The sequence below is a fragment of the Molothrus ater genome, chromosome 15 (assembly GCF_012460135.2).
Source record: "Molothrus ater isolate BHLD 08-10-18 breed brown headed cowbird chromosome 15, BPBGC_Mater_1.1, whole genome shotgun sequence".
In the NCBI taxonomy this organism is placed as follows: domain Eukaryota; kingdom Metazoa; phylum Chordata; class Aves; order Passeriformes; family Icteridae; genus Molothrus; species Molothrus ater.
Window position 1 is genome coordinate 1,127,397 of NC_050492.2, and position 24,198 is coordinate 1,151,594.

At 44.1% G+C, this 24,198-nt stretch overlaps 1 protein-coding gene across 1 annotated transcript in view; it reads left to right on the forward strand.

Annotated features, from left to right (window-relative positions):
- The window catches only part of CTNNA1 (catenin alpha 1), a 117,147-nt gene that overhangs the window by 17,120 nt on the left and 75,829 nt on the right, over positions 1–24,198 (forward strand). Inside the window, exons 3-7 of the mRNA XM_036392047.2 lie at positions 1,541–1,736; positions 8,399–8,565; positions 9,375–9,494; positions 11,286–11,552; positions 14,526–14,729. Of these exons, the coding sequence (XP_036247940.1) occupies positions 1,541–1,736; positions 8,399–8,565; positions 9,375–9,494; positions 11,286–11,552; positions 14,526–14,729 (954 nt within the window). The remainder of the gene's footprint in view (positions 1–1,540; positions 1,737–8,398; positions 8,566–9,374; positions 9,495–11,285; positions 11,553–14,525; positions 14,730–24,198) is intronic.

Below are 24,198 nucleotides of genomic sequence, written 5' to 3' on the forward strand. Positions count from 1 at the left end.
TATGCTGCAGTGGAAAGCACTGAAGAGCACAGGAAGGCTGGAGTAAGTCTTGTAAATGGGAGCTGTGTGTATTGGCTGTTTTGGAAATTCTTGGAAGAGACTTTCTAGGAGGTCTGGAAGAGAAGTTACAGAGGAGACAGTTCACTTGTTGTCTTCAGCATTGTTTTCCTGGAATGTGAAATTTCTGAAATGACAGAAGAGCTGGACACAATTCCTGCTAAGTACACATGGGAACGATCAAGTTTTGTTTCCAGCATTATCCCCTTTAGTCACCAAACTGCTGTCTGTACCTGTGACTTGTTCCCTCTGGGTCTTGGGTGGGCAGTTATGCAACTGATGAGGCTTTTTAGCTGAAGTTACTGATGGAGTCTTTGCTTAAGGGAAATTGTCCTAATTTGGCAAACTTAACTGAGCAAACTCGTTCACAGGACCTTTTTCACCCACTGCAGGGTCTGTAACTTAGTCCTCAAGGAATAAGCACAACAGGCTGTACTGGCAATACCCAGTTTTCTGAATGATGTGACTGGCAAAATACAGAGGGAACTGGAGCAAATGGCCTTGTTGCAACTTGTTCTCTATTTGTAGAACACGATGAACTGAGAGTACCCAGTACAAATGCTCCCCATTAACCAACCACGATATTCCCAGCTGAAGGCTTTCCCTCTCTGCACCAGCCAGGTGGGAAGATGGATTCAGCTCTGAGGACCTTTATGTCAGCAGTCCTTGGGCTTTCCAGAGTAGTAATTTTTTTAGTGTTGTAATTTAATGTCCCTCTGAAGCAGCTTTGTGTGCGTGTTCCGAGGCTTTCCAAAAAGGAGAGGAAAGAATAAGGCAAATGGAGAAGCGTGTGTGGATTTTGTGACATACAAAGGGGTGGATCCTGATCCTGAGCTCAGGGAGTACCTGGGGGTCTCCTGGCCTCTGATGATGACTCTGCTCCCAACAGGGTTTCAGTCTAAGATGGAGAGCTTGGAAATATTTGTTGACTGCAGGATGATTGTGAGAGTTCAATTGGATTTTTTTTTTTAGGGAAATAATGAGCTCTACCAAGTCCTTTGCTCTGCATTCAGCCCCTTGGCTATAGCACTGTTTGGACTGAAAAGATACTGTGTCTCTACATTTCTACTGGCACAGACTTCAATCTTGTCTGGGATCTCTTATGACTGGAGAGTTAACCCAAACTAATTATCCCCACCTTGGTTTCTTTTATGTTGTGCCAAAGAGCTCTGGCCTGTTACTGAGACTGCAGTTTATCAAAAACACAAATAGATCTCCATTCTTAAAATCAACTTTTGAGGAGTGCTGCTGGTAAGAGAAATCTTTGAGCTGTTTAGTTGCATTTATTTTGCTCATCTAAAGAATCAAGAAGCATGGTAGTGTTTAAATGTGAAAAACAGTCATTAGGTTAACTTTTGGAGCTGGCAACAGTGCAGGTATTAGCAATACACTGTCTAGAAAAAAAAATACATGTGGCCTTACTATAAAATGGCTAAACATTAAATTTGATGTTGGGTTTTTTCCCTTCCATGTATTCCTTTAGGTAACCACACTGGTTAACACCAGCAACAAGGGCCCCTCCAATAAAAAGCGAGGCCGTTCTAAAAAGGCTCATGTCTTGGCTGCTTCAGTTGAACAAGCAACAGAGAATTTCCTGGAGAAAGGAGACAAAATTGCAAAGGAGAGCCAGTTCCTGAAGGAGGAGCTGGTGGCAGCTGTGGAAGATGTTCGCAAGCAAGGTAAGAGTGTGGATCTGGTGGCCTCTCAAACTGGGGCTCTTCAGAGCAAGTGGAACCATTCTCATTTTCCTTTGCTGCTCTTTCTAATGACTGTGCCTCTCAACTTGTGGGTTCTCAGCTTGCCTGAGCAGTAATGTAACTGGACAGGTCTGGAAATTGGATGGCCCAAGCAGAGATTAAGAAGAGAAGCAGAAGGGCTAATTCTTTGAAGAGCATTTAAAAACTCAGTTTAGGCTCAAAAGCGAATGTGCTCCCTGCAGCTCTGAATTTTATGGGACTACGTCTGAAATATGTCAATAACTTCTTCAATATCTGACTGTATACAGACCAGCACTGTAGGAGGAAGAGCCAAGTGTTGACTCAACAGAGATGTGTTTCTTGAATATGTAAAACGTAAACAACACCAAACAGAATGTGAAGACCTTGATTAAATATTCCAGGCTTCCTTCCTCACATCTAATGTTGATTTTTATAATTTTCTTTTTTACTTTCTTGGAGCAGACCTGCAAGAAAAGCCTATGGAACTGACTTACTCTAAAATATGCACTAGTAAATATTGTTGCTCATAAATCATTTATCATTCTTCCAGTCATGAGTCTTTTCTATGCTTCAGTGAAACCCAGTCAACTGGTATTAATGGTGACGGCTGCTGCTGCAAAAAGGGGAAAACTCATTAGCATTAATTACTTGTTTGTAGCTGAAGTTGCAGAGTGGTGAAATATTAGTTGGAAATGGTTCTAAGTTTTGGATGAGCCTGGCTGATAGACCAAAGAAAAGATCAAGGTAAGAAGGCTGCAATATAAAGGGCTAATTGAGTTGGCTTAATTTAACAACAACAAACAGCAGGAGAGCCCCCTTTGACTCCAAGCTTTAATTGTTGGTGCTCGACTGCTGCTCAGTTGAGTTAGTGCTCATCTGTGGGTGCCTCCAAATGGCTCAGTGGTGCTGGTGAGAGAGTGAGCTCTACTCAGCCCTTGGGATTGAGAACTTCCCTGAGCTGGAGTTGTAGCTGAATACTGCAGTGAGAGGCTGGGGGGAAGAAGAGACTGATAAAAAACCTTCCAGATGACCCTTTCCCATGTTTCTTGGCTCCTTCTTGATTCTGAGACTACACATAGGCTTGATGCCAAAACCTTCCTGCTCTGTTGGCTTTGACAGAGGACGGTGAAGCTCATAACTGAGAGGTGCTGGAGTGAAATAACTTACCCTCTTAATGTTGCTTCACTTCTTCCTCCCTTTTTGCTGTTAGCAGCTTGTGTGGATTCTGGTGTCGAAGGGGTGGCTGTCCCTGTTTCCTCAGGCTGGTGGGTGGTCAAAGTGCAGTGAATCTCCTGGGCACAGGTGGTGCCCACCATGCTCTGTGGGGACACCATTGTAACACAACCCAGGGTCAGAGCTGTGCCCCATCACGGGGCCAGTGTTTGGCCAGGGTTAGCAGAGCAGCTCTTGGTGAGGAAATTAAAAGTCAAACCAGCCTTTGAGGAAAGGAGAAGCAAGTGGTGAAAAATGAGCTAGAACAGAGGGAAGGGTTATTGCTGCCAGTGCCCAGGAGGATTGCAGTTCTCAGCAGGGCTAGTAACAGCAGGGAGATACAGCCTCCCAAGGCATGTGGTTGTGTACACTCTGTGCACCTCAGGAGCCTCCCCATACTGTGTCAGACCAGTTGAATTTGTGAACTGGAGAAACAAAGAAAGTGGGACGCAAAGCCTGTACACGTGCTCAGCAAATCTTTTGCAACAGGGGCATGAGTGGAGAGGAGAATTTGGGTGTTGTGGTCAGCAGTAGGGTGATGATGAGCTGGCAGTGGGATTATGGATATAGAGCACAATTAATCTTCAGTGGAGGACAGGAAAATAGCATTAATAATGCCTCTATTTAGAGTAGGGAGTGGTTTAGTTACCATAATAAAAAAAGATGAATGAATGTAGACAGGGATTATGAAGATGATTAGGGCAATAGATAACTTGTCTCATCAGAAAAAAATTAAAAAAAATTTTTTTAGCCTAGCAAGCAGAAGATTGAGAGAGTACATGATTTTAGTGAGCATGCTTGTTCATAAAATCCCATTTGTTGGGGGTAAAAACAAAGAACTGAAAAGAGCTATTTTGAATGAGTAATAGCATGGCTGCCTACTAAATCAATGTAAGTGGATCTTCAAAGTCTTCTTGTTTTTTACAATGGAAGAATAAATTACAGCAAGCAAGTTAATGAAATATCTTACAGTAAGATTCCTGGCCCTTTAAAGCTTTGTACTTTTGATTCCTTATAAAGTAATGAAACTTTTTAAGGTTTTGAGCAGAAAAGTGGAGATAAGGAATCAAAGTATTTTTCAGAATAGATCCTGCTGTGGTTATTGAAAAGGCTTAGTATTTGGAAAGCATTTGATGTGAACATCTTGAATTTTGGCATTGCTGTAGTGTTTGTTCAAGGCATTTCTGCCATCAGAGGTTTGCTGGGTAACAGAAGGTGCAGCACTGGTCCTGGCCAGCTCCTCTGGTGCTGTTGGAAGGTGTTTTGGAGCTTCAGCCAGTCCCTTACCCAGGTGCTTGGCACTGAGGCAGCTTCCAAACTGGGCTCAAGAGGGAGATTTCTTTTGGGTCAGACTGGCAAGGCTGTTCCCGATTCCCTGGAATGCTGATGGCTACAGCTCTCTGTCTCTGTATCTGCATGTGATCATGGACATCCAGGGAATTCACTGGACTCTCCTATTGTGTGACTTCTATGGGAATTTTACATAACAGACCAAAAATTAACACTTAACATTGAAAAGTCTAAGCCTGTGTTTAGGGTTTGAGGTAAGAGAAGGAATGAATGTTTTGATGGGTCAGGTTGCAAATGCAGGGGAATGAACCAACTGATTCAGCTCTGTGTCCTTCTGCTTTGTTCTTCTAAGTGAAGGGTTCTTCAAAACTGAACAGTGAGATGAATTATGAAAGGGGAAAACAGTTTCTTCAACTGTACATCATGGAGGATGTCTGGCTTAAGGATTTCCAAGGAGCAGGAGGAGGCCAGTTGTGGAACATCTTGAAGTTAAATACTGAATTCTTCTTGGAAAATTCAACTTCAGAATTCTGTTGTGACCAGTGAGCTAAATTCCTTAGAAAGGTACAATGAGTTCAGTTGGTTTCCTGCAACAAAGCTTTAGGAGTGTGCCACTTTGAAAAGCCATGACCTGAGGGAGCTCTGAGGTGGCTGTTGGCAAACTGTAGAAGTGTTGTAGGCAGTATATGGATTTGATTAAAGGCAAGATTAAGGAATTATCAGAAGCTTTTGTTGCCATAAGTATCAACTCTTGTGTTGATATGGCAAAAGGTGGTGTGGGGCCTCATCCTTTAGAGCAGAAAGCCAGGACAGCCTACAGTGACCCTGCTGGTGGGTGTTGAAGGTGGCATTATTGGTGAGATAGGACTTCAGTATCCAGAGTAGTAGAGACTTGAAACTGATTTCCTGCTCGCCTTCATTTGGTGGGGAATGGTGATCTCTGGGGAAGCGTGGGGGGTGCTGTGAGCAGGAGGGAATGGCCTGGTGGCGCTGCCGGCAAAGCAGCCTGGGGCCAGCTCTGAGCTGAAGTGCTGAAGGGTAGGAGGTGATGTGTGGGCATGTCCAGCTTGGCAGAGGAGCAGCAGTGCCAGTGTGTCCTGGCTGTCCCTGCCTGGCCTGTCCTGCCTGCTGCTGTGCCCTCCTGGCTGTGGTGTGGAGCAAGTTCTGTCCATGGTCATCCTGTTCCACACTGGGAGCAGGGTTAATGGTGCTGCCTGGAAGTATTGTCAAACCCTATGGGCATGGGGGAAAGAGACTAGAAAATGGGAATTTTCTTTTTGATGAATTGGAGTCTGACCATTTCTAAAATGGGCTTTGTTCCATTAGATTTAAGTGAATTCTTAATGCTTTATTGACATGATCACAGGATTGCTACTGTTGCCTCTTCTTTTCTCAACTCTGTTTTATTTTCTTTCCCTTCTAATATCTAATGAAGATCTAAGGTTGTATCGGAAAAACAGACTACTCATGCAAGAATTTGTACCAGCTTTATAATCCGAGTCTCATGGTTGGAGTCTTCTCCACTGTGTTACTTTAACTCTTAAAATCCTTCTTCCAGAGTGGTTGTGTTACCTGTGTTCAGTGTTGAAAAAGGGAAGATTGTGCTGGAACTGCTGATGTGCACACCCTATGCAGTACCTGCAAATTGAGGCCAGGCCAGAGTGCTCTCTTGCCCTTTGAATCCAGCTAAAAGAACTACCCCAGGGTGCTTTCCCTTTATAAAAGAAGTCTGAAAGTCAGCTTCCTTTAATTGGCAGAAATGTATATATATGCAACGACTTTAAATATAATCTGCTTTTAATTTTGGGAAGCTGGTTATCTTTTGACACCCTGACAAGCTGTTTGAAACTCACTAAATCTTTAAAAATCTCATGTTAAAATAAAAGGGAATAGCATTTTATTTTAGGACTGGCTTGAAAGGTTGCAATTTAAGAGCTGGGTAGAGGATAATTTTGGCTTTTAACTTTGTTAGCAATTTCTGAGATTCACGTGAAGCAAGTGGCCTCTTCAATAAGTTGTTTTAAATAGAAAATAAATGAAAACAATAATTTGGGAATTGAAAATGTGGAAATTTTATATATAAGTAAATAAGGAAGGAAATATTTGTACTCTGTTTTGGTTCTGGCATATCACAGAATGGCCTGGATTGGAAGGGACCTCTTAAATCCATCTAGTCCCACCCCCTACCATGGCAGGGACACCTTCCACTATCCCAGGGTGCCCCAAGCCCCAGTGTCCAGCCTGGCCTTGGGCACTGCCAGGGATCCAGGGGCAGCCCCAGCTGCTCTGGGCATCCTGTGCCAGGGCCTGCCCACCCTCCTAGGGAGGAATTCCTTCCCAATATCTCATCTAACCCTACTCTGTTTGAAGCCATTCCCTTTTATTGTGTTGCTTCATGCTCTTGTAAATATATATAAAAATAATGTTCCATGCCTATCAATCCCATCCTTAAATTCTGAGGTTGTCAATGTATTTCATACTTGTGGTGATGACTTTTATTATTAGCCTGTTCCAGAAGGAATAAAGAAAGGGTAATGTCAGCTGTGTTGGGTTTTGTAATCTCCTGGCTGTTTGAAGCTCACAGCATTGGTGGTACATCATCTCTCCCCCCACCTGGAAATCTGGAGTTCTTAACCCATGTTAAAGTAATGAGTTGTGTTCCCCAGAGCTGGGTAGGGGATACCTTTGGGTTGATACTCAGAGCTGGCCTGTACTTGGACAGAAGCTTTTTTGCTGTGTCCCAGTACAAAAGTAGCATATTTTTATTTTAAAATGTTATGTGGCACTCTTGGTTGTATTATTTAAGATGATGGAAGGGTGTTAGATAGGGGGGAGCATTTGAACAAAGTCGAGTGTCTTGGTGGGGTTGCTTGGGCAGGCTGGCAGCTGTGCTTGGGCTGAATTTAGCTGTGATGGTGTAGAGTGCCTGGGTGGGGAAAACTTCCTGGGAAGATATTATGTATGGGGATGGTTAACCCCAGGCTCTCCAGCTGTTGGCATTTTAAATAAGTGGAGCCTCCTGGGACTGCATCAGGCAGAGATTTTGGTGCAGACCTTGCCCTGTTTGGTGTGGGGGGCTCCATGGGACTCACTGTCAGCTGTCACTTGTCAAGCGCTGATAGAGGTTTTTTAGTCTCATCTGAGACAGGCGATTTTTATTTTGGCATTTGGCCACGTGGACACTTTTTTATACAGGTTTTTGGGAAACCTCTGAAACAGCACCTAGCATCTGCTTTCTGGTCATCTCTTGCTGCCTGCAAATCCCTGACCCTGAGGCCCTACCATTTTCTAAACTAAGTCCTAGCCGTTCTCTCAGTGTTTCTGAGATGTAGAGAGATCCAAGGATAACAATGTGGATTCCAAAACTTAACTGTTGTGTAGGAACTGTGGTACTGGAAGCTGGCCCAAAAAGTGAGGGAGAAATCCAAAATTTACTCCTCTGATTATATGCAGGCATTACTTTCATGCTTTGTGAATGCCTTCTGGAGGAATTGCTCTAGCTGCGCAAAGTGGCCTTTGCTTTTCATAGTTAACCAATGGCATTGTTAGCATCTGAAACCCAAATTCTTTGCTCCTGCAGCAGATGCAGCCCCACAGGCTATGAAATGTTGAAGTGTTTTACGAAGCGCTGCCTGGCTTTGAATTCCAACCAGGGCATATCCAGCCAGGTCATCGCTCCGAGTTGTTTACGGTCCCAGGAGCTGTGGCAGCTCACTGTGTGTTTACAGGGCTTTCTGCTGCTTTCTGCTTAACTCCTACACGCACACAAATCAAAGCTTTTGCTCAGACTTTGAAAGCATCAGAGCTTGGGAAATAACTGCAGCCCTGCAAAGGCATGCTGAATTCACCTCTCTAGAGAATTCTGGCATGCTGAAACACCTGTACAAATGGAAATAAGGACCAAAGTGTGATTTCCCAGCCCTTCCTCCCTGCACGAACCCCTCTGCACAAACCCCTGTACCCCAATGCCATGCAGTAGCTGTACGCAGAGGTAGCCCCGCGCAGCATTAACTGTCAGCCATATGTCACAAAGGTTTTGTTTTAGAGACTCAGGTTGGCTTAGGAACCTTTCCCGTGGCTGATGTGATGCTGAAGGCAGCCCCTGCTGTCCCCCCATGCAGGTGACCTGATGAAGAGCGCCTCGGGGGAGTTTGCAGATGACCCCTGCTCGTCGGTGAAGCGCGGGAACATGGTGCGTGCGGCGCGCGCCCTGCTCTCCGCCGTCACCCGCCTGCTCATCCTGGCTGACATGGCCGACGTCTACAAGCTGCTTGTGCAGCTCAAAGTTGTAAGTGTGGGGCTCTGCTGTGTTTGGCACATCAGGGCTGCTCTGCCAGGTGCCCACTCTGTGTGTGACCCCGTGGGGCCTGCACTGGCAGCAGCTTCCTTCTGCAGTGGGGGGATCTGGGGGTTTTCCCTCTCAGCAGAATGTGGGGAGGGTCTGGGGGTTTTTGCTCTCAGCAGAATGTGTGCAGTGGGCGTGTGTCACTCACTTTTATACTCACTGTCAGTAGCTTTTGACATTGAGCTGCACTCTGTTCTGAACTTCTAGTACAAAAACTATCTGAGCCCTGGTCTGCAGCTGCAGGTGAGAGCCAGCCCTTTCATCTTACAGAATTTGGCTTTCTTAATACCAGTACTCCTTTGCAGCTGCTAGGGATGAGTAGCTTCAGCAAGCTAAATAAAAATGAAAGTGGACTACTGTTTGAGGAAGCCTTTCCTTCCCATGGGCAACAGGGTGGGTGAGTGGTTTGTGCAGAATTTGAAGTGAAATGACATTGGGCACTGGGTCTTCCTTTGCAAACGAGCCTTGAGGACTCTCCTTGTGCCCTTTGGCCACTGCTATGGCCCTGCCAGGGCCCTTGACGTCCTTCATGCTCTTTCAGATGTGTGTACTTGACTGTCTCTGGTAGCTGCTGACTATGAAATAGTAGCTAAGCACCTGTATCCTATTAGCCTTTAAAGTGTCTCTTTTGAAAAAATAACAGAGGGCAGAGGAAGATTGCTTTCTCTGACTGCCATGAAATACATTCTGAACTACCTGCTGACCTGTGGACTGTATTGCTTGGAAAAATACGTGAATATATATTCTTTTAGGTGGAAGATGGTATCTTGAAACTAAGAAATGCTGGCACAGAGCAGGATTTGGGTATCCAGTACAAAGCCCTCAAACCAGAAGTGGACAAGCTTAACATCATGGCAGCCAAAAGGCAACAGGTATAGTGTGGCCATTGTCTTCTGTATATTAATTCTTGTTTTTCTTTTCCAAAATACCTTGCTGCTCTTAGAAAGTGCCTGTTCTGTTAATACTTTATTTTTTTATATAATTGCTGAGTACTTTATATTATGCTCTGGCATGCTAAGGAACTGTGAGAGCTTGCCTGGTAAGCAAGGAAAATGTGCTTGGCCATAGGGTGCTGCTTCTCATGGAATTTGTTCATAGTAGCATTTGTAAATGTCGGTGTTTTAGTGCTTTAATGGCATGCTGCTGCCCAAGAGCTGCACTTGAGGACAGGAGCTGAGATGTGTCCCAGTCCTGGGCCACTCTCCACTAGACCCTGTTGCTGTTGTGGTTCTTGCAGATGGACTGAACATGTCCATGTGCACAGGGAGCAAAAGCCATGGCTGGGCACAGCTACAGCTTCCTGAGGAAGTGAGTGATGCTGCTCACTGGTCTTGCACTGAAATGTCCATTGGAGGAGGGGTTGAAATTCCTGTTTGTTGTGGGTATGTTCTGTGTTTGGATAGCTTGTGCTTAGCCTTAAATTGCGTGTGAAATTTGTTTTGTTCAACAGCACTGGTGTGACTCATTCTTGAGTAGTTAAGTTTTCAGAAGAAAACAGAGGTGTGGGCAGTTTAAGTTATCAGAAATAGCATAATTCTTTTAGAGCATTTTTTGCCTCTTTGTTCTGTAGATATGTACAAACCAAAACTGCTTATGCACCTCTGACACTGCTTGGGTTTTTTTGCACAGATTTGTCTTAGAAAATAAGCTGGATACAGTCAAAAAGGGATTGCCAGTTGGTTATGTATCTCAAATCTGATTGTAGTAAGTGGGAGTAGGGTTGTGATGGCAATGCAATAAATGCTCTAAAACTGCCTTGTGATGGATTGTTCCATACTATGGGAAGTGGTTGTACAAAATCTGTAAATCTCTGTGCCTGCTTGGAGTGCCCTCCCAGCTCAGTGTGTACCTTACAGAGGTCACCTATTGCCCATTCATTTTAGAGAGTCTGACAGAATTTTTTTCCCTTTTCTCAGAAAGGCAGTCCTTGTCTTCATTTTCACTGCCTCTTTGTTAGATTTAAGAGGTAATTTTGAGATGGTGCTGCTGCTAATAACTGTGGTTGTTCCTCCTTATATAAACTTACTGCTTGTGCTGGACTCAGAGGCTTTATCTGATCATGGTGCTCTGTTCCAAAACAGAGGTGATGGTGCTTTAGAGAATTACAGCACAGAGTGTTTGGGAAAAGACTTATGGACTTGCTCACTAATCTTGAATTAGTGGTAATTATAGTCATTGGATTAATTTAGTCTCATTGGAGGTGAACAAGAAGTTGAATGAGATGATATATTTGTTCTTCTGAAATTAAGTACCTGAGTCTCTTGAGGAGCGTAAATGCCATCTTCTAGGTGTGATTAAAGAAAACATTCTGGTTGTGAGCCTGGGTGTTTAAATTAAAGATGATCTTGCTTCTCATCTGCAAGTGCAAGACAGGACAGCTTCTAAAATGCCGGTCCAATGCTGCAGAGGAACAAAAATCCAACGTCAGATTTTGAATTGTGGTGTTGTGAATCGCCCTGCGGTGTTGTTGTTTTTTGGCTTTATGAAGCTGTCGTGTTTTGCAATTAGTTGAGCCCTTAAGGATAGGAATACTCAGCAGGCAATTTGAGCAGATTTGAGGCAAAGAACCTGCCTGTCCTTTGAAGATGCGGGGAGACAGTGCATGGATATTGAATGTGGGCAATGCTCTCAAATGCTTTTTTCCCCTTTAATTTTCCTAACAGGAGCTGAAAGATGTGGGTCACCGCGATCAGATGGCGGCAGCCAGAGGAATCCTGCAGAAGAACGTGCCCATCCTGTACACGGCGTCCCAGGCCTGCCTGCAGCACCCCGACGTGGCTGCCTACAAGGCCAACAGGGACCTGATCTACAAGCAGCTGCAGCAGGCGGTCAGCGGCATCTCCAACGCCGCCCAGGCCACCGCCTCGGACGACGCTGCCCAGCAGCAGGGCGGGGGCGGAGAGCTGGCCTATGCCCTCAACAACTTCGATGTGAGTTGGAGCCTTGCTGGGGAAGACCCCTCCTGTTCCTTCACCTGCTCTGTTAGCCGCAGCTTGCTTTTATTGATATTGCCTGGAAGATCATTTTCTACTGAAGTGCGGCAAGTTGTAGGCAAAGTAGGCTTTTTTAAAAAAGCCATTTTCCAAACTAGGGTTGATGGAATATAGAAAGTTACATGTGTGGTTCTTGGTGATGGAAGGCTGTCAAGCTAAACTAGCTCTGAAATAGCAACCTACTGCTACATTAGATGGTTTGTTTGAAATTGATTATTTCATAATATATTTATGTAATGTATTCTTGGAGGTGACAGAAGTGATTTATTAGAAGTGAATCATATATTTGGGATTGCTGAAACTACCTCTTGAGAGGAACATGAAGTGGGAAGTTTTAATATGATTTTTGGTTGGAAATGAAGTCATTTCATACTGATAGGTTGTACTGATCTGTCATGTTCTTTATCTTGCATTCATCACGTTGCTGAGGACAGCCATGCATTTTTACTGAGATCTCTTTCCTTTTGAAGCCAGGATTCGGTGTCTACCTGATTCAGCCTCTGAATTTTAAACACTGTAACACTAACTTACTCTAGAACTATATTTAATATTGCAAAGCCATCACTGAAAAGGCATTTAATAGTTGTGGGTTTGCCAGATTTTGCTCACTTTCTCCTTTTTGCTCTTACCACTCTTGTTCCTCCCTTTCTGCCACGTGTATTTTGCCAGGGTAAAGTTCTGATTGAGTTCTCCCTGTGTTCGATGGGAAGCCTTTCCCTGTGATCTCTTGAGTAACAAGAGGATGTCATGGCAGTCTTGATCTTTGTGACTGATTTCAGTTTTGAGTTTGCCTTTCTGAAAGTCCATCAGATGCTCAGTAAGCCTTCAAAGCGTGCCTCAGGTTAGCCCCGACAGGCTGCAGGTTCTCACAGGTGCTTGTGGGAGGGGAAGGCAGCCCTGCAGCAGCAGCACCATGTCAGGGACTGGCAGTGAAGAAGCAATTCAGTGCAAGTTGGTGGAATGGCTTGTACAGCTCAAGCCATCTAATGGGATTTCTGATAAATAACCCTATTTTACTATATAAACTCTCCAATATACAGCTGCAGACTACTTTTTGAGTGTTGCAGTTCCCATGAAGCTTTTTGAGCTTTTAATTCCACTTTGTGAGGCTCTCTAATAGCAGCAGTGCCTGATCAGCAAGCCAGCTTCACGATAGCTTTGTCTCATCCCTGCCAAAGGAGGCTGACAAAACAAATGTGTTGAGGTTCTTGGCAGATGTTATCCTTGCACTTCATTTCCTGCTACTGCTTGAGTGTTATTACACTCCTGTAATAGAGGCTTTGAGCACACATGCCCTCAGATACGCCAGTGACGGTAAAATATGAAATGGCTACCAGACGATAACAAACCGATTGTTATCTCTTTTTTGGTGGTGCAGTTCTGGAGTGGTAGCACACTACCATTGTATTAGCCAATGGCTAAAAGTTTCAGGAAGGAGGAGGAGGGAATGTATTGGAGAGCACATGCCATGTTCTCATCCTGCTGTGATGGCTGCGTGGTTACTCTGTAGGGACATGAAATGTGCTGGCTGGCAGAAGGAGGTGGTTGTGACGTGGCTGCTGAGATTAGTTTGAACACAAACTGGCTGAAAAATTTCCCATTTCAAAAAGCTTTGGATCTTCTTTTAGAATTAAAAAATTCTGCCCCTGAAATAACCGAGGCTAACCCTAAACAACCAACCAGACCGTGAAATGGCCAAATTATTTTTCTTTATTAAATTACAGACCTGTTTAAACAAATCACCTGAAAGGACTCAAAGGTGATAAATACTGTGCAGTTTCTTCCTGGGGAGCTTCCATGGGTGGTGGTGTTAGCCCCTTGAGAGCAGATGCATCAATGCTGCTGCTTCAGCCCTGAGTCTCTTGGTATGAACTGTGCTTGCTAACACTCTGGCAAGAGAAACCTGTGGTAATTTTCTGCCATGAAGAAATTGATTTCTGTGTGGTTTGCAACCTTTGTTGATGTTTCACTTGGAGAATTTTCGAGAACACAGTTGTATTTACCTGCTTAACACTGAAGAGAAAAGACTGCAAAGTAGGGCAACAGAACACAATATATAGAGCTAATTTTGGATGTTTGTTTTCTTGTTCATGATGGGATAATTATATCTGACAAGTTAACTAGTGAAGGCCTGTCCAGATTGACATGTCATTAGGAAGAGTTCTGTACTTTGAACCTTATTTTTGCTGGCACATTTGATTTTTGCCATTCATGTAACAAGGCTTCCTATGGCCAAGTTTTGTTTAGCTGTCAAAGCAGCACAAGAAATGAGTAGCAATATAATCTGCTGGGAAACCTCTTAGTAATTTTGCAGAACTACTCATGAAAATCCTCCTCAGTGCCAAAATAGTGTTGTTTGCCTCTTAATGCCTGATCAGGGGGTTGCTCTAAGTGTTGGTTGTGTGCATGACTTAACAGTAATACACTGCTTTGATGCCTTAGAGTGGCTATCTAGAACAGAGGCTAGACAAGATTAAGAGAATAAAAGTGGGTATTTATTGAAGGCCTTCAATAGATACACCTTGGGCAGTCAAAATCCTCAGAGAGCGGTTGCACCCAAAATGGATGATGGTCATGAATTTTTCAGGAAATTTTAAGTTTGGTCCATTTACATATCAGGGGTTAATCCTCCAATTACAGTTTCAGGTCGCGAAGTAATTTACTCCAAGTTTGCCCCCCTCGCCAATTCACTGTTATTTACATCTCTTGTGGCCTGAGACAGTGAGATGTCTTTGAGGTTCAGGCCCAGAGAGGAATTGTCTGACCAAAATGTGAAGACAGTAGCTAACACTGTATAAGGAATTTAAGAGTTATACACTAAAGCACTACAGGATTTGAAAAATATAAAAGCTGAATCCTAAGGCATCACTTGGGCTGGTGACTGATTTGCAGAACTTTTTCTCTTTCTAGAAACAAATCATCGTGGACCCCTCGACATTCAGCGAGGAGCGGTTCCGGCCGTCCCTGGAGGAGAGGCTGGAGAGCATCATCAGCGGGGCAGCCCTGATGGCCGACTCGTCCTGCACGCGCGACGACCGCCGCGAGCGCATCGTGGCCGAGTGCAACGCCGTGCGCCAGGCCCTGCAGGACCTGCTCTCCGAGTACATGGGCAATGTGAGTACCCTGCTCTGCGGGCTCCCTTCGGGGGTGTAACTCCATGGGGTCAGCTAAAAATACAGAATTGAAACTCTGTCTGCATGGGCAACTGGCTCCCTTTGGGGCTGTAACTCCATAGGGTCAGCTAAAAGATGGAATTAAAGCCATGTCCCTCAAAGCTGGTTTGTTCTGGTGTACTTGGTACTGGTGAGGGCACACCCTGAGTGCTGTGTCCAGTTCTGGCCCCTCAGTTTGGGAAGGATGTTGAGATGCTCAAGCACATCCAGAGGAGACAACAAGGCTGCAGAGGGGCTGGGAGCACAAACCCTGTGAGGAAACCACTGAGGGAGCTTGGGGGTGTTTAGCCTGGAGAAAACGAGACTCAGGGGTGGCCTTATCACACTCCACAACTTCCTGAAAGGTGGTTGTAGTCAGGTGGTGTTGGTCTCTTTCTCCAGGCAGCACTGACAGAACCAGAGGACACGGTCTTAAACTGAGTCAAGGGAAGTTCAGGGTGGATATTAGGAAAAAGTTTTTCACAGAAAGAGTGATAAAGTTCTGGAATCGCCTGCCCAGGGAGGTGGTGGAGTCACCATCCCTGGATGTGTTTAACAAAGCCTGGATGTGGCACTGGGTGCCAGGGTTTAGTTGAGGTGTTGGGGCTGGGTTGGACTTGATGATCTTGAAGGTCTCTTCGAACCTGGATTCTGTGAATTCTATTCTGTCCCAAACAGAATTTGAGCAATAACAAGTGGTCCTGAAAGGTTTGTCATGAGGTGGGATGAAACCTTCTTAAATCACCAGTGATACTTACCTTAAAACTGATCTCCAGTCTTCCAAACAAGTGTTATCATCATAAAGTGTTAATCCCTTGGTACTACTTCTATTTCTCTTTTATGACTGTTGACATTGTTTTGTAGAGAAATTCAAACTTCAGTTTACATAAGGTAACTGGGCTTATGCAAAAAGTTCTACTTCACTTCTGTTGTCTCTTGAAAACTTTAACTGTCTCATCTTTGTAGCTGAAAGCATGAATTGTCGGAATCAAGTTGATTATTGTTGCTACTCGGTTTGAGTAGAAGTGATGTATGAAGTTAAAAATGTAGTAAAAAATCTGAGAGCAGTTTGGTGTAAATATTGGGCTTGGAGCAGTTCTTTTCCAGTGTTTAGGCACTGAATGTGCACACAGTGTCTGAAGCCTGAGTGTTTCCACAGTTGGAGTAAGTGTCATGTCATGCGAATGAGCTTCTGCATTTGAGGGCATCATGGTGAAATATTGGACTTCCTTCCCCTCCACTGCCCCTTTGCTCTTGTTCCAGTGGGTTTTAAGCTGAAGAACTTGATGTGTTGAGAGGTGAGATCAGGATATCATAAGATTATAGATGAGACTATATATAATTGTTTAACTTCAATACTGTTAAAGCTGATTTCACAAATAAAGTTGCAGAAGTGGCAACAACTTAAGCAAACTTAGTGGCTTGTAATGCTGTGGCAAGTAAAACTGTCTGAAGAAATCTTTATTGGGGGACTTGAGGTCTTATTTATGCTTTTGAACTTGTTTGAGGTGCAACTGAGTTCAGAAATACTTTTTTTAGACAGTAACACTTATTTAGGAACCTTGCTGCATTAGATACTTTACCTTCAAATCTTTTGGCCAAAGTGATTTCAGCATAGAGCAAAACTGGTCCAGGGGCTGCCATGTGTGGGTTGGGGTAGTGGATTTTGGAGAACAGATGCAGCGTGTGGTAGAGAGAAAGGAAAACAAGGATTTCTGTTTACCAAAGAGAAGGGCAAAGTAATTGAACAAAACTGAAAGGCAAGTCTGATGTAGCCTGCAGGCTGAGCTAGGTATTCATGTAGTCTGTCTTAATTGCTTGTGAAAGTAGCTTGTGCTCAGCATTGACATTTTGTAGAACTTCAGACTGCAGCTGGGAAGCAAAGCATGAAGTTGTGCCACTCAAAACTCCTTTGAGCAGGGTGTTTTATGAGTCTGTGAAGCATCAGCAATAATCCCTCAAATGTGCTGCTGGATTGGATGGAGCCCTGTCAGCACGATTCCGAATGGAGCAGCCACCAAAGGGTAATTAAACATGTGCAAGAGGTAAATGCTCGGTCTTGCATGGAGGAGTTGGTGGCATTTGTCTCATTGAAAGTTGGTCAGATAGCCATGTGAGAGTGCAGAGCTTTGACTTCCTCTCACAGCAATGCCTGTCCTCCTCAGCCATGTGCTTTTGTCTCTGATAGGCAAGTTAAAGTAATCATGCTGAGATGGGAAGAATGTATTCCCTCTGTTATCTCCTTTGGCACATTGTGAAATTAGTGGAGCATACTGCATTTTTTAAAGTCACTGTTATGTTATGATTGTAGACAGTGTAGTTGGGGAAATGAGATTAGAAATTCAGTGAAATGGAGTGGAAAAAGCAATTGATAAATTATGGTGAAAATGTGGGATGGTGTGTAAAAATCCATACTGTAAACCCCTCTGTGATTAAGCTGAAGAATGACTAATAGTTGGGAATCTAAACAGTGAAAATGGTTTGATACATCTGCAGGAAGAGTAGGGATGTGCTGACTTAGAGTAGTGGCAGAGGAAATGTCATTTCATGTATATGTATGATATACCCACAGCTCCTGGGATGCTTTCCTCCAGTCTCCCTTTGAAGGAGGAAGCGAATTGGGCATTAAATCTGTTAATTGCACAGCACTTGCAGTGCATCGTAAATCCTATCCAAGTGCTAGAGTAAGAGGTATTTATTGGCCAAGTGTAAAAATTCAGAGAAGATTGGATGAGGAATAGACTGGAAAGGCTGAAGCACAGGGCTGTCTTGAGACAGATTTCCTTTTTAACTTTAAACGCCTTCTCTTCGGTGACTTCCTCTAGCTTTTGGGCTTTCTTTCTGATCTCTGGCAATAACAAGACTTTTCTAGACAGTTTATAACTCAAAGTTTAGTGTTTTGGACCCAGAGTTTAACTGTTTCTCTGTGCCTGTCCTTGAAGGTCTGGAAGCATTGGCAGCTGTGTTATGGAGTGTGGCAGAAGTTTTTAGCTGAATAACGGGTTTTGGCAATAAACTGAATTGTAGGATCTCTTGACCCCCACTGCATCTGCTGGCAAGGTGATGAATCCTGTGATTATGCCCTTAAAAGAAGGGCAAGATTTGCTTTTTCAGTAGTTTGTTACAGAAGTTTGAATCCCCTTTTTCATAGATTGGTGTGTGTATGATTTCCTTTTTCATCTAGTACAACTTCTCTTGCCATTTTCAAGAGCAGCTTGGTCAGACTAAATCTTATACATTAAGGCCAGCATTGTGTAAGACAGTGGTCAGTAGGTGGGTCCTGCAAGCAGAAGGATAGGAGCAAGGGAGCTGTTTAATTTATTTTATGCCAAGTATTCCCCCAGTGTTGGCAGTCTGCAGCTCAGGCACTTCTGACCTTCTGGACTGCTCTTGAAAATGGCAGGAGTCTGTTTCTGTGGATGGTGAGAGGTGCTCTCATTACCTGCATCCACCGAATGTCATCGGCCACTTCATGACCCGGCCTCTTGGTTTATAAGCTACATTCTTTGAAATCCCAACTGTTCATCCCTTAATTGTAGCATCTGATTCTCTGGCTTTTCCCCCTCCTCTCCCAGTTCGCCTGGGGAGAGCTGTTTTCCATTATGGCTTTTGCTCACTTCTCACAATTTCAACAGAAAATAGTTTCCCTTTTTAAACTTGCATTGCAGATCCCTCCTGGATTGAAATAGCATGGATGCCTATTTGCATTTAGGTTTTATTACTTGGAGGAAGCTTGATTCTTGCTGCTGGTGCTGAATGGCAGAGCTGGGAGGGGAAGGCCTAAATTCATTATTGATTCTGAGTAGCTTTGTGAAAGCAGAGTAGTCCTAGGTCTTGGTTCTGGGATCAACTGCCTGGAATGCAGTAAATTCACCACCTCAGTTGCAGCTAAGTTTGTAATGTAACTCACAGATGGCAAGACCCAGATCTTTGTACCCAGATCTGTGGCAGTCAGGCATTCTTGGTGTGTATTTTATTAATTAAACAAAGAAATTTCAAAGCATATTTGAGTTTAGTTGAGCATTGATTCCAGACTTAGGCAGGGCAAGAGGGCAAAGCAAAGCATCGAACTGAATGATGTTAAAATTAATAGTGCAATCAATGAAGAAGTTAGTAAGAAATATCAGAAAATACAATGGAAACAGTCTTTAGGGTCTAACTCCATGGTCTTGTGTGGGTGCATGTTGACCTGTTGCAGTTTGCTCCAAGTAAAAAGGATGAAGCTGTGTATTTTTTGACACTGCTGCCAGTTTATCTTGGCATTGCCTTTGGATAAACTGGCAGTTGGTGAGATTCCTCTCCCACTGTAGGTACAGCCAACATCTCTGCTTTTCTGTTCTGTGCTACTCAGCTCTGCTTCAAAGTTAACATAACTCTAATAAAAACTACATGGATATCTAAACTACTGAAAAGCATTAAAAAATGCCCAGTGGGCTGACAGCTGAAAAATTTCTCTATTTTAGAAAGAAAATGTGTCACTGGCACAGGAATCCACAAACTTGGTTGTGACAGGTATGTGCTCTGTGCTGTAGCCCTCTGGGTGTCATTAGCACAGGACTTGGGCAGCTTGCCTGGCTGTCAGCTCTGTTGTTACACATGGTAAGTGCTGGATTTGGTGCCTTTGAGGCCGGGCTTTGAAGGGGTTTGGGGTTTAGCAGGGTGGAAAGCACAGGCCATGCCCTGGAAGTGTAACCAGCAGTTTCCAGTGTGCTCTCAGTGTGCCCTGAACTTGCAGAAGACATCAGTTACCTGACTGATGTGTAAGACTGGAAATAAAACCTTCTTTCAGCTTTTGACAGTCCATTTTTACTGCCTGGTGCAGGAGCCCTGAGGGCTGGGGGCAGCTGGGCTCCTTTCCATGGGCCAGCAGTGGTCAGAGGTGTCTGGCGCTGTTCAGTATGCACAAGGAAGTGCAGAGAGCTCTCATTTTCAGTCTCTTCTGTACCCCATCAATTTCTAATGCATTCAGCTCCCCTTTCATGCACACACCAGTAACTCAGCCATGTACCAGCAGAAACATTGTCAGGAATTGTAGTTTGGCGAGTGCGGAATGCGGACCCGGAGCCCCATTGTGTACCACATGCTCTTGTACAATAAAATCCCTTGTTACTACATTTGGAAACGATAAATCATGTTACATAAAGTAGCCTGACAGGTCCCATTTCAATGGGAATTTTAATGCTTTCATATTAACATTCTGACTGTGTCCTTGACTGTCTGGATTGCATTAGAGGTGCTTGGCAGCAAATGGAGAAAAGCCATTGGGAGCTGGTTCAGAGCAGGCATTCCAGGCACACATCACTTCAGGATGGCTTTTTATTTTCCCTGGTTTCCATCTTCTCTTTGGCTCCAAGTGCTTGAGCACCACAGCAGGGTCTGGTTGGGGTGGGGGTTGTGTTTCTGTTTTAGATTTTAACCTGACCTGTGCTGGAATGGCACAAATTCAAGGTGAGGGGGGTGGTTGAGCCCAGGCTGTGGCCCTGCTCTGCCAGGGAACTCTGGCAGGCCAGCATGGTTTGGATCTTGGGGTCTCCAGAGAAGCTCCCAACACTGCTGGATTTGGACCTGGTGGACCCATAATTTGTTAAGTGCTTGGTTTGCACCCTTGTGTCTGTGTTCAGTGCATTTAGGGGAATGTAGTGCTCCACACAAGTGCTGTTTGCTCAACCTTAATTGTACTATTTTGCTTTTCTTTCCTAAGCTTCTCTGAACATCTCTGATGCTTGGAAAGTGATTGGGCAGGAAAGTGCCTGGCTTATCTATTCAATATCTGCTGGGAGAAATCATTTGTCTTCAGAACTACCAGCAAAGGATATTTCTACTCCTGACACACTTGCAATTTACAGAATGGAGATGTGTTTTCATGATGAATTTGCCTATTAGTAATGTTGATCCACAGCTTTGTATTCCTATCAAGGATCCAAGCTTGGGAAGGGACATGTGAATTTTCACATGACTCTGAAATTCATTTATAGCAAGTATCTGTATACTGAAAGGGCTCTTGCATAGCCCTTTTAATGAAAGCATCTGTTTCTGTGGGAATAGATGTGAATTAAAATGGCACACTGATCTGTGTTGATGATAAAGATGCTGATAAAAATTCTGCCTTGAGATAATCTGCACTTTCTTTTTTAATATTGTTTGTCAGTTTAAGATGCCTGAATGCTGGCGTGATGGATGTGGTTAGAAAGCCTGGATGGGTTTTCCTGTCACGGACTTTGCTGCTCAGTAGAGAGCTGTGCTGTTATGCTGGGCCCTAATTTCCATAGACATTATTGCTTTGACAAAAATGCTGCTTTTAAAAACAGAACATTTCTGAAGTGATAGGAGTTTTAAGTTTAATGCTTATAGGCTGCCATAGAGTAAATATTTCAGCATCATTGGAGTGAAGCCAGATGAAGATGGTGAGAACTTCACACTGTGTCAGTCAGGCATTTTTGGGCTATGGAATCAAGCTTCCAGGTATTCTTCCAACACCATCCTGGTTTGGGACTTAGTGTGGGGTTTTCAGGAGATGTTCTGGCACCTTCTGTTTCTTAGGGAGTAATAAAAGCACTTATGGGATTTAAGAGAAGTTCTTAAGAGTCCAGCTCATGCCAAGTTCTGTACACCTTGGGTTTTGAAGGTCTTCAGAGTCCTCCCTGTCACCCCCAGTGGTTTCCCTGAGCTTGTCCCAATGTTGATGTGGAATTGCTGGTTTAGAGACCCCAAACAACTTGGGATGCCCAGCCCTAGAGGGGAGGGAGGGCAGCACACCTGGGCTCCAGCTGTGTGCCGTGGGTGGGAGCACCGGCCAGTGCAGCCACTGATGCCAGTGGCACAGCTTGCAAGTCCTGGATGCTTTTCCAGACCCAAGACAGTTTTTGTGCTGTGCAGATGCATCTCTTAAAGAAGCATATGGCTGGCTGAGTGCCTCCTGAGAGAATCCCAGCAAAGCCCAGCACTCACACCTCAGGTCTGATTGCAGTAGGAGCCTAGGAGTCTCTTGAAGTCTTAAATCACTGCTGTGCTCCATCCACTGCCTTCAGCCTTTGCTGCTTGTTTGGTGCAGAGCTGCCAGTGAGAACTCTCTTAAATTGAATAGATTTGACAGCAGCTGGGACTTGTTCTGAACTGCCTTGTACAGCAGAACTCACCCTTGCAGCCTTTCCACGCTTTGCAGCATTTCTGTTACAGACTCTTAATGTATGTAAAAGAAGGAAGGTGGCTGCCCTCACTTACAGTGCTCACTGCAGGCAGCTGTGCAGCAGAGCTGAGCTCTAGTGCTGGCTCTGAGCAGGAATTGAGTCCTGTGGATACTCTGAGTGGCAGTGAAGGCTTCCATCCTACCTGGTCCCTCCTTTCCCCCCCTCACCCTTTGCATTTGTGTTGGTGAAACACCTGGGTTTTCCTTTCTTGTCAGGCATGTGTCCATCTCCAATGTTAACACATTCTGATCTTCTGATAATGCATTATAAATCTCAACCTTTCTTAATCTCATATTGATCAAATAACATTTAAGATTGATGCAGGGAAAACCTGCAATAAAAATGTACACCCTTGTTTGTGATATGGAGCTTGGCATTTTGCAGTGTTTTACTTTCCTTGAACTCTAAGTGGTTTTACATAAATACACTAATGCTGTGCATGGATTCTGCCTTAATATTGTGGTTTATGGCTTAATTCATTTGAATTCTCCTATTTTGTAGGAAAATATTTGAACTTTATCTGTCTACATAAGATCAAATATGTAGTCACCCCTAATGCAACTCCATTTGGTGATACTTTAGTAGTCTCTCAAAGTCAAAGTCGAGGAGTATGGATGGAATGGAGCATGTAAGTTTGCACAGTGACTGCTGATCTGTGGATAAACAGTCTTTTAGCCTCCAGCAGGATCATGCTCTCAGTGTGCAGAAGTATTACACACACAACTGGGCTTTTCAATTCCTCTCGTTGGAGGAAGGGCATGATGGAATTATTACAAAGCCGGAATACCACAGCTCTTGTATTGCAATGACATCCTTGATTCTCAAGTCCTCAACTTCTCCTTTTTCTTTTGCCTTGATCTAATGCAAACTCTGGATTAAGTTCCATCTGCAGGATGGGATTCAGGAGATAGTGAAGGAAGAGAAGGGGAACACTGTCCATGTACACATCTGTCCCTGTGGCTGTGTGGTACACTTGTCTCCTCTCCAGTGCTCCATGACATGCAAAACCTGCTGTGCTCTTTCATTTTTTTTGCTTTGCAGTACCTCTTCATCTTTTTTACAGCTCTTGCTGCAAGCATTAGAGGTCTTGATGGAAACTGAGATATTCTCTTCTGGATGTAGTGTTTATTATCCAGACTCTGCTCTTGCTTAACCTGTTTTATCCTGTGTAAGAAAGCTGATGTTCTGTAATGCTCTTAATGTGTCCTGGAGCTTCAGACCTCCTTTGTCCCAGAAAGTCTACAGAATCAATACAGAATAATTAGCATTTGTGGCTTATCCAAATAGTGGCAGCCCTCTGGAATTTAAATAGAGGCAAAAGAGTGACTTAATCCTTCTCATGTCTGAGAAAAGGATGAGGCTTAAGCTGTGTCTTGAAAAGCTGTTGAAATAGAGGAGAGAACTTTGGCTTCTTCCTGGCCTACACAGGGACACATTGCTTTAGCAGGAGGGATGGGAGTTAGAGGGGAAGCAGCAGAGCCAGCTTGTGTATGGCAGGGTTAAAAACCTGCTCAGGCTATTTGAAAACACTTCTTGACTTTGGAGACTGGATACTCACAAATTATTTTTGCTGAACAGGCATTCTAGAAGAGTAGTTTCCTTACAATAAGAGCAGCAAAGCCAGAGGCTGTCAGGCCAGGAGCTGCCTTGCAGAGGTGGGCTAAAAGGTGCATTTTTCTCAGCAGCAATTAAAAAAAAGCTCTGGCATTGAGCCACAAAGGGAAAACCAGGGCATGTGCAAAATTAGCAATAGGTAGTGAAGAATCAAACCCAGATGGTTCTGTGCTGGCTTTCACAAATACCTGTGCCTTCCACAAATGGAGGGTGTTTTTCTTTATTGTGTGTGTCAAAGTGAATGCAAATATTGTGGGATGTGCAGCCACTCGTGGAGTGTTGACTCCACTGTGTTCTGTAACCTCTGTCTGTCAAGAAACAAGGCTTTTGCCATTCATTGGGTGCTCCACTGCTGCCATATGTGGCCAGAAGAGAAAAATTGCTTCTCAGCTCAGAATCTCTTTGATATGCCTGAGGTGCTGTCAGCTGTGGTTTGCTGAATATGATAATGTGAATTGACGTTATCAGTTACTGTCTGAAACCTGCAGAGTGATCTGGGGAAATGAAGCCTGCTGCTTCTCTGGGGGGAAAGGCTCTGAAAGCAGAAGGTTCTTGGTTGAGTTCAGCTTTGTAGGAGTGGTATCTTGAGAGTGAAGTCTGTGAGGCACAGGAAGTGTGGGTGACATGGGA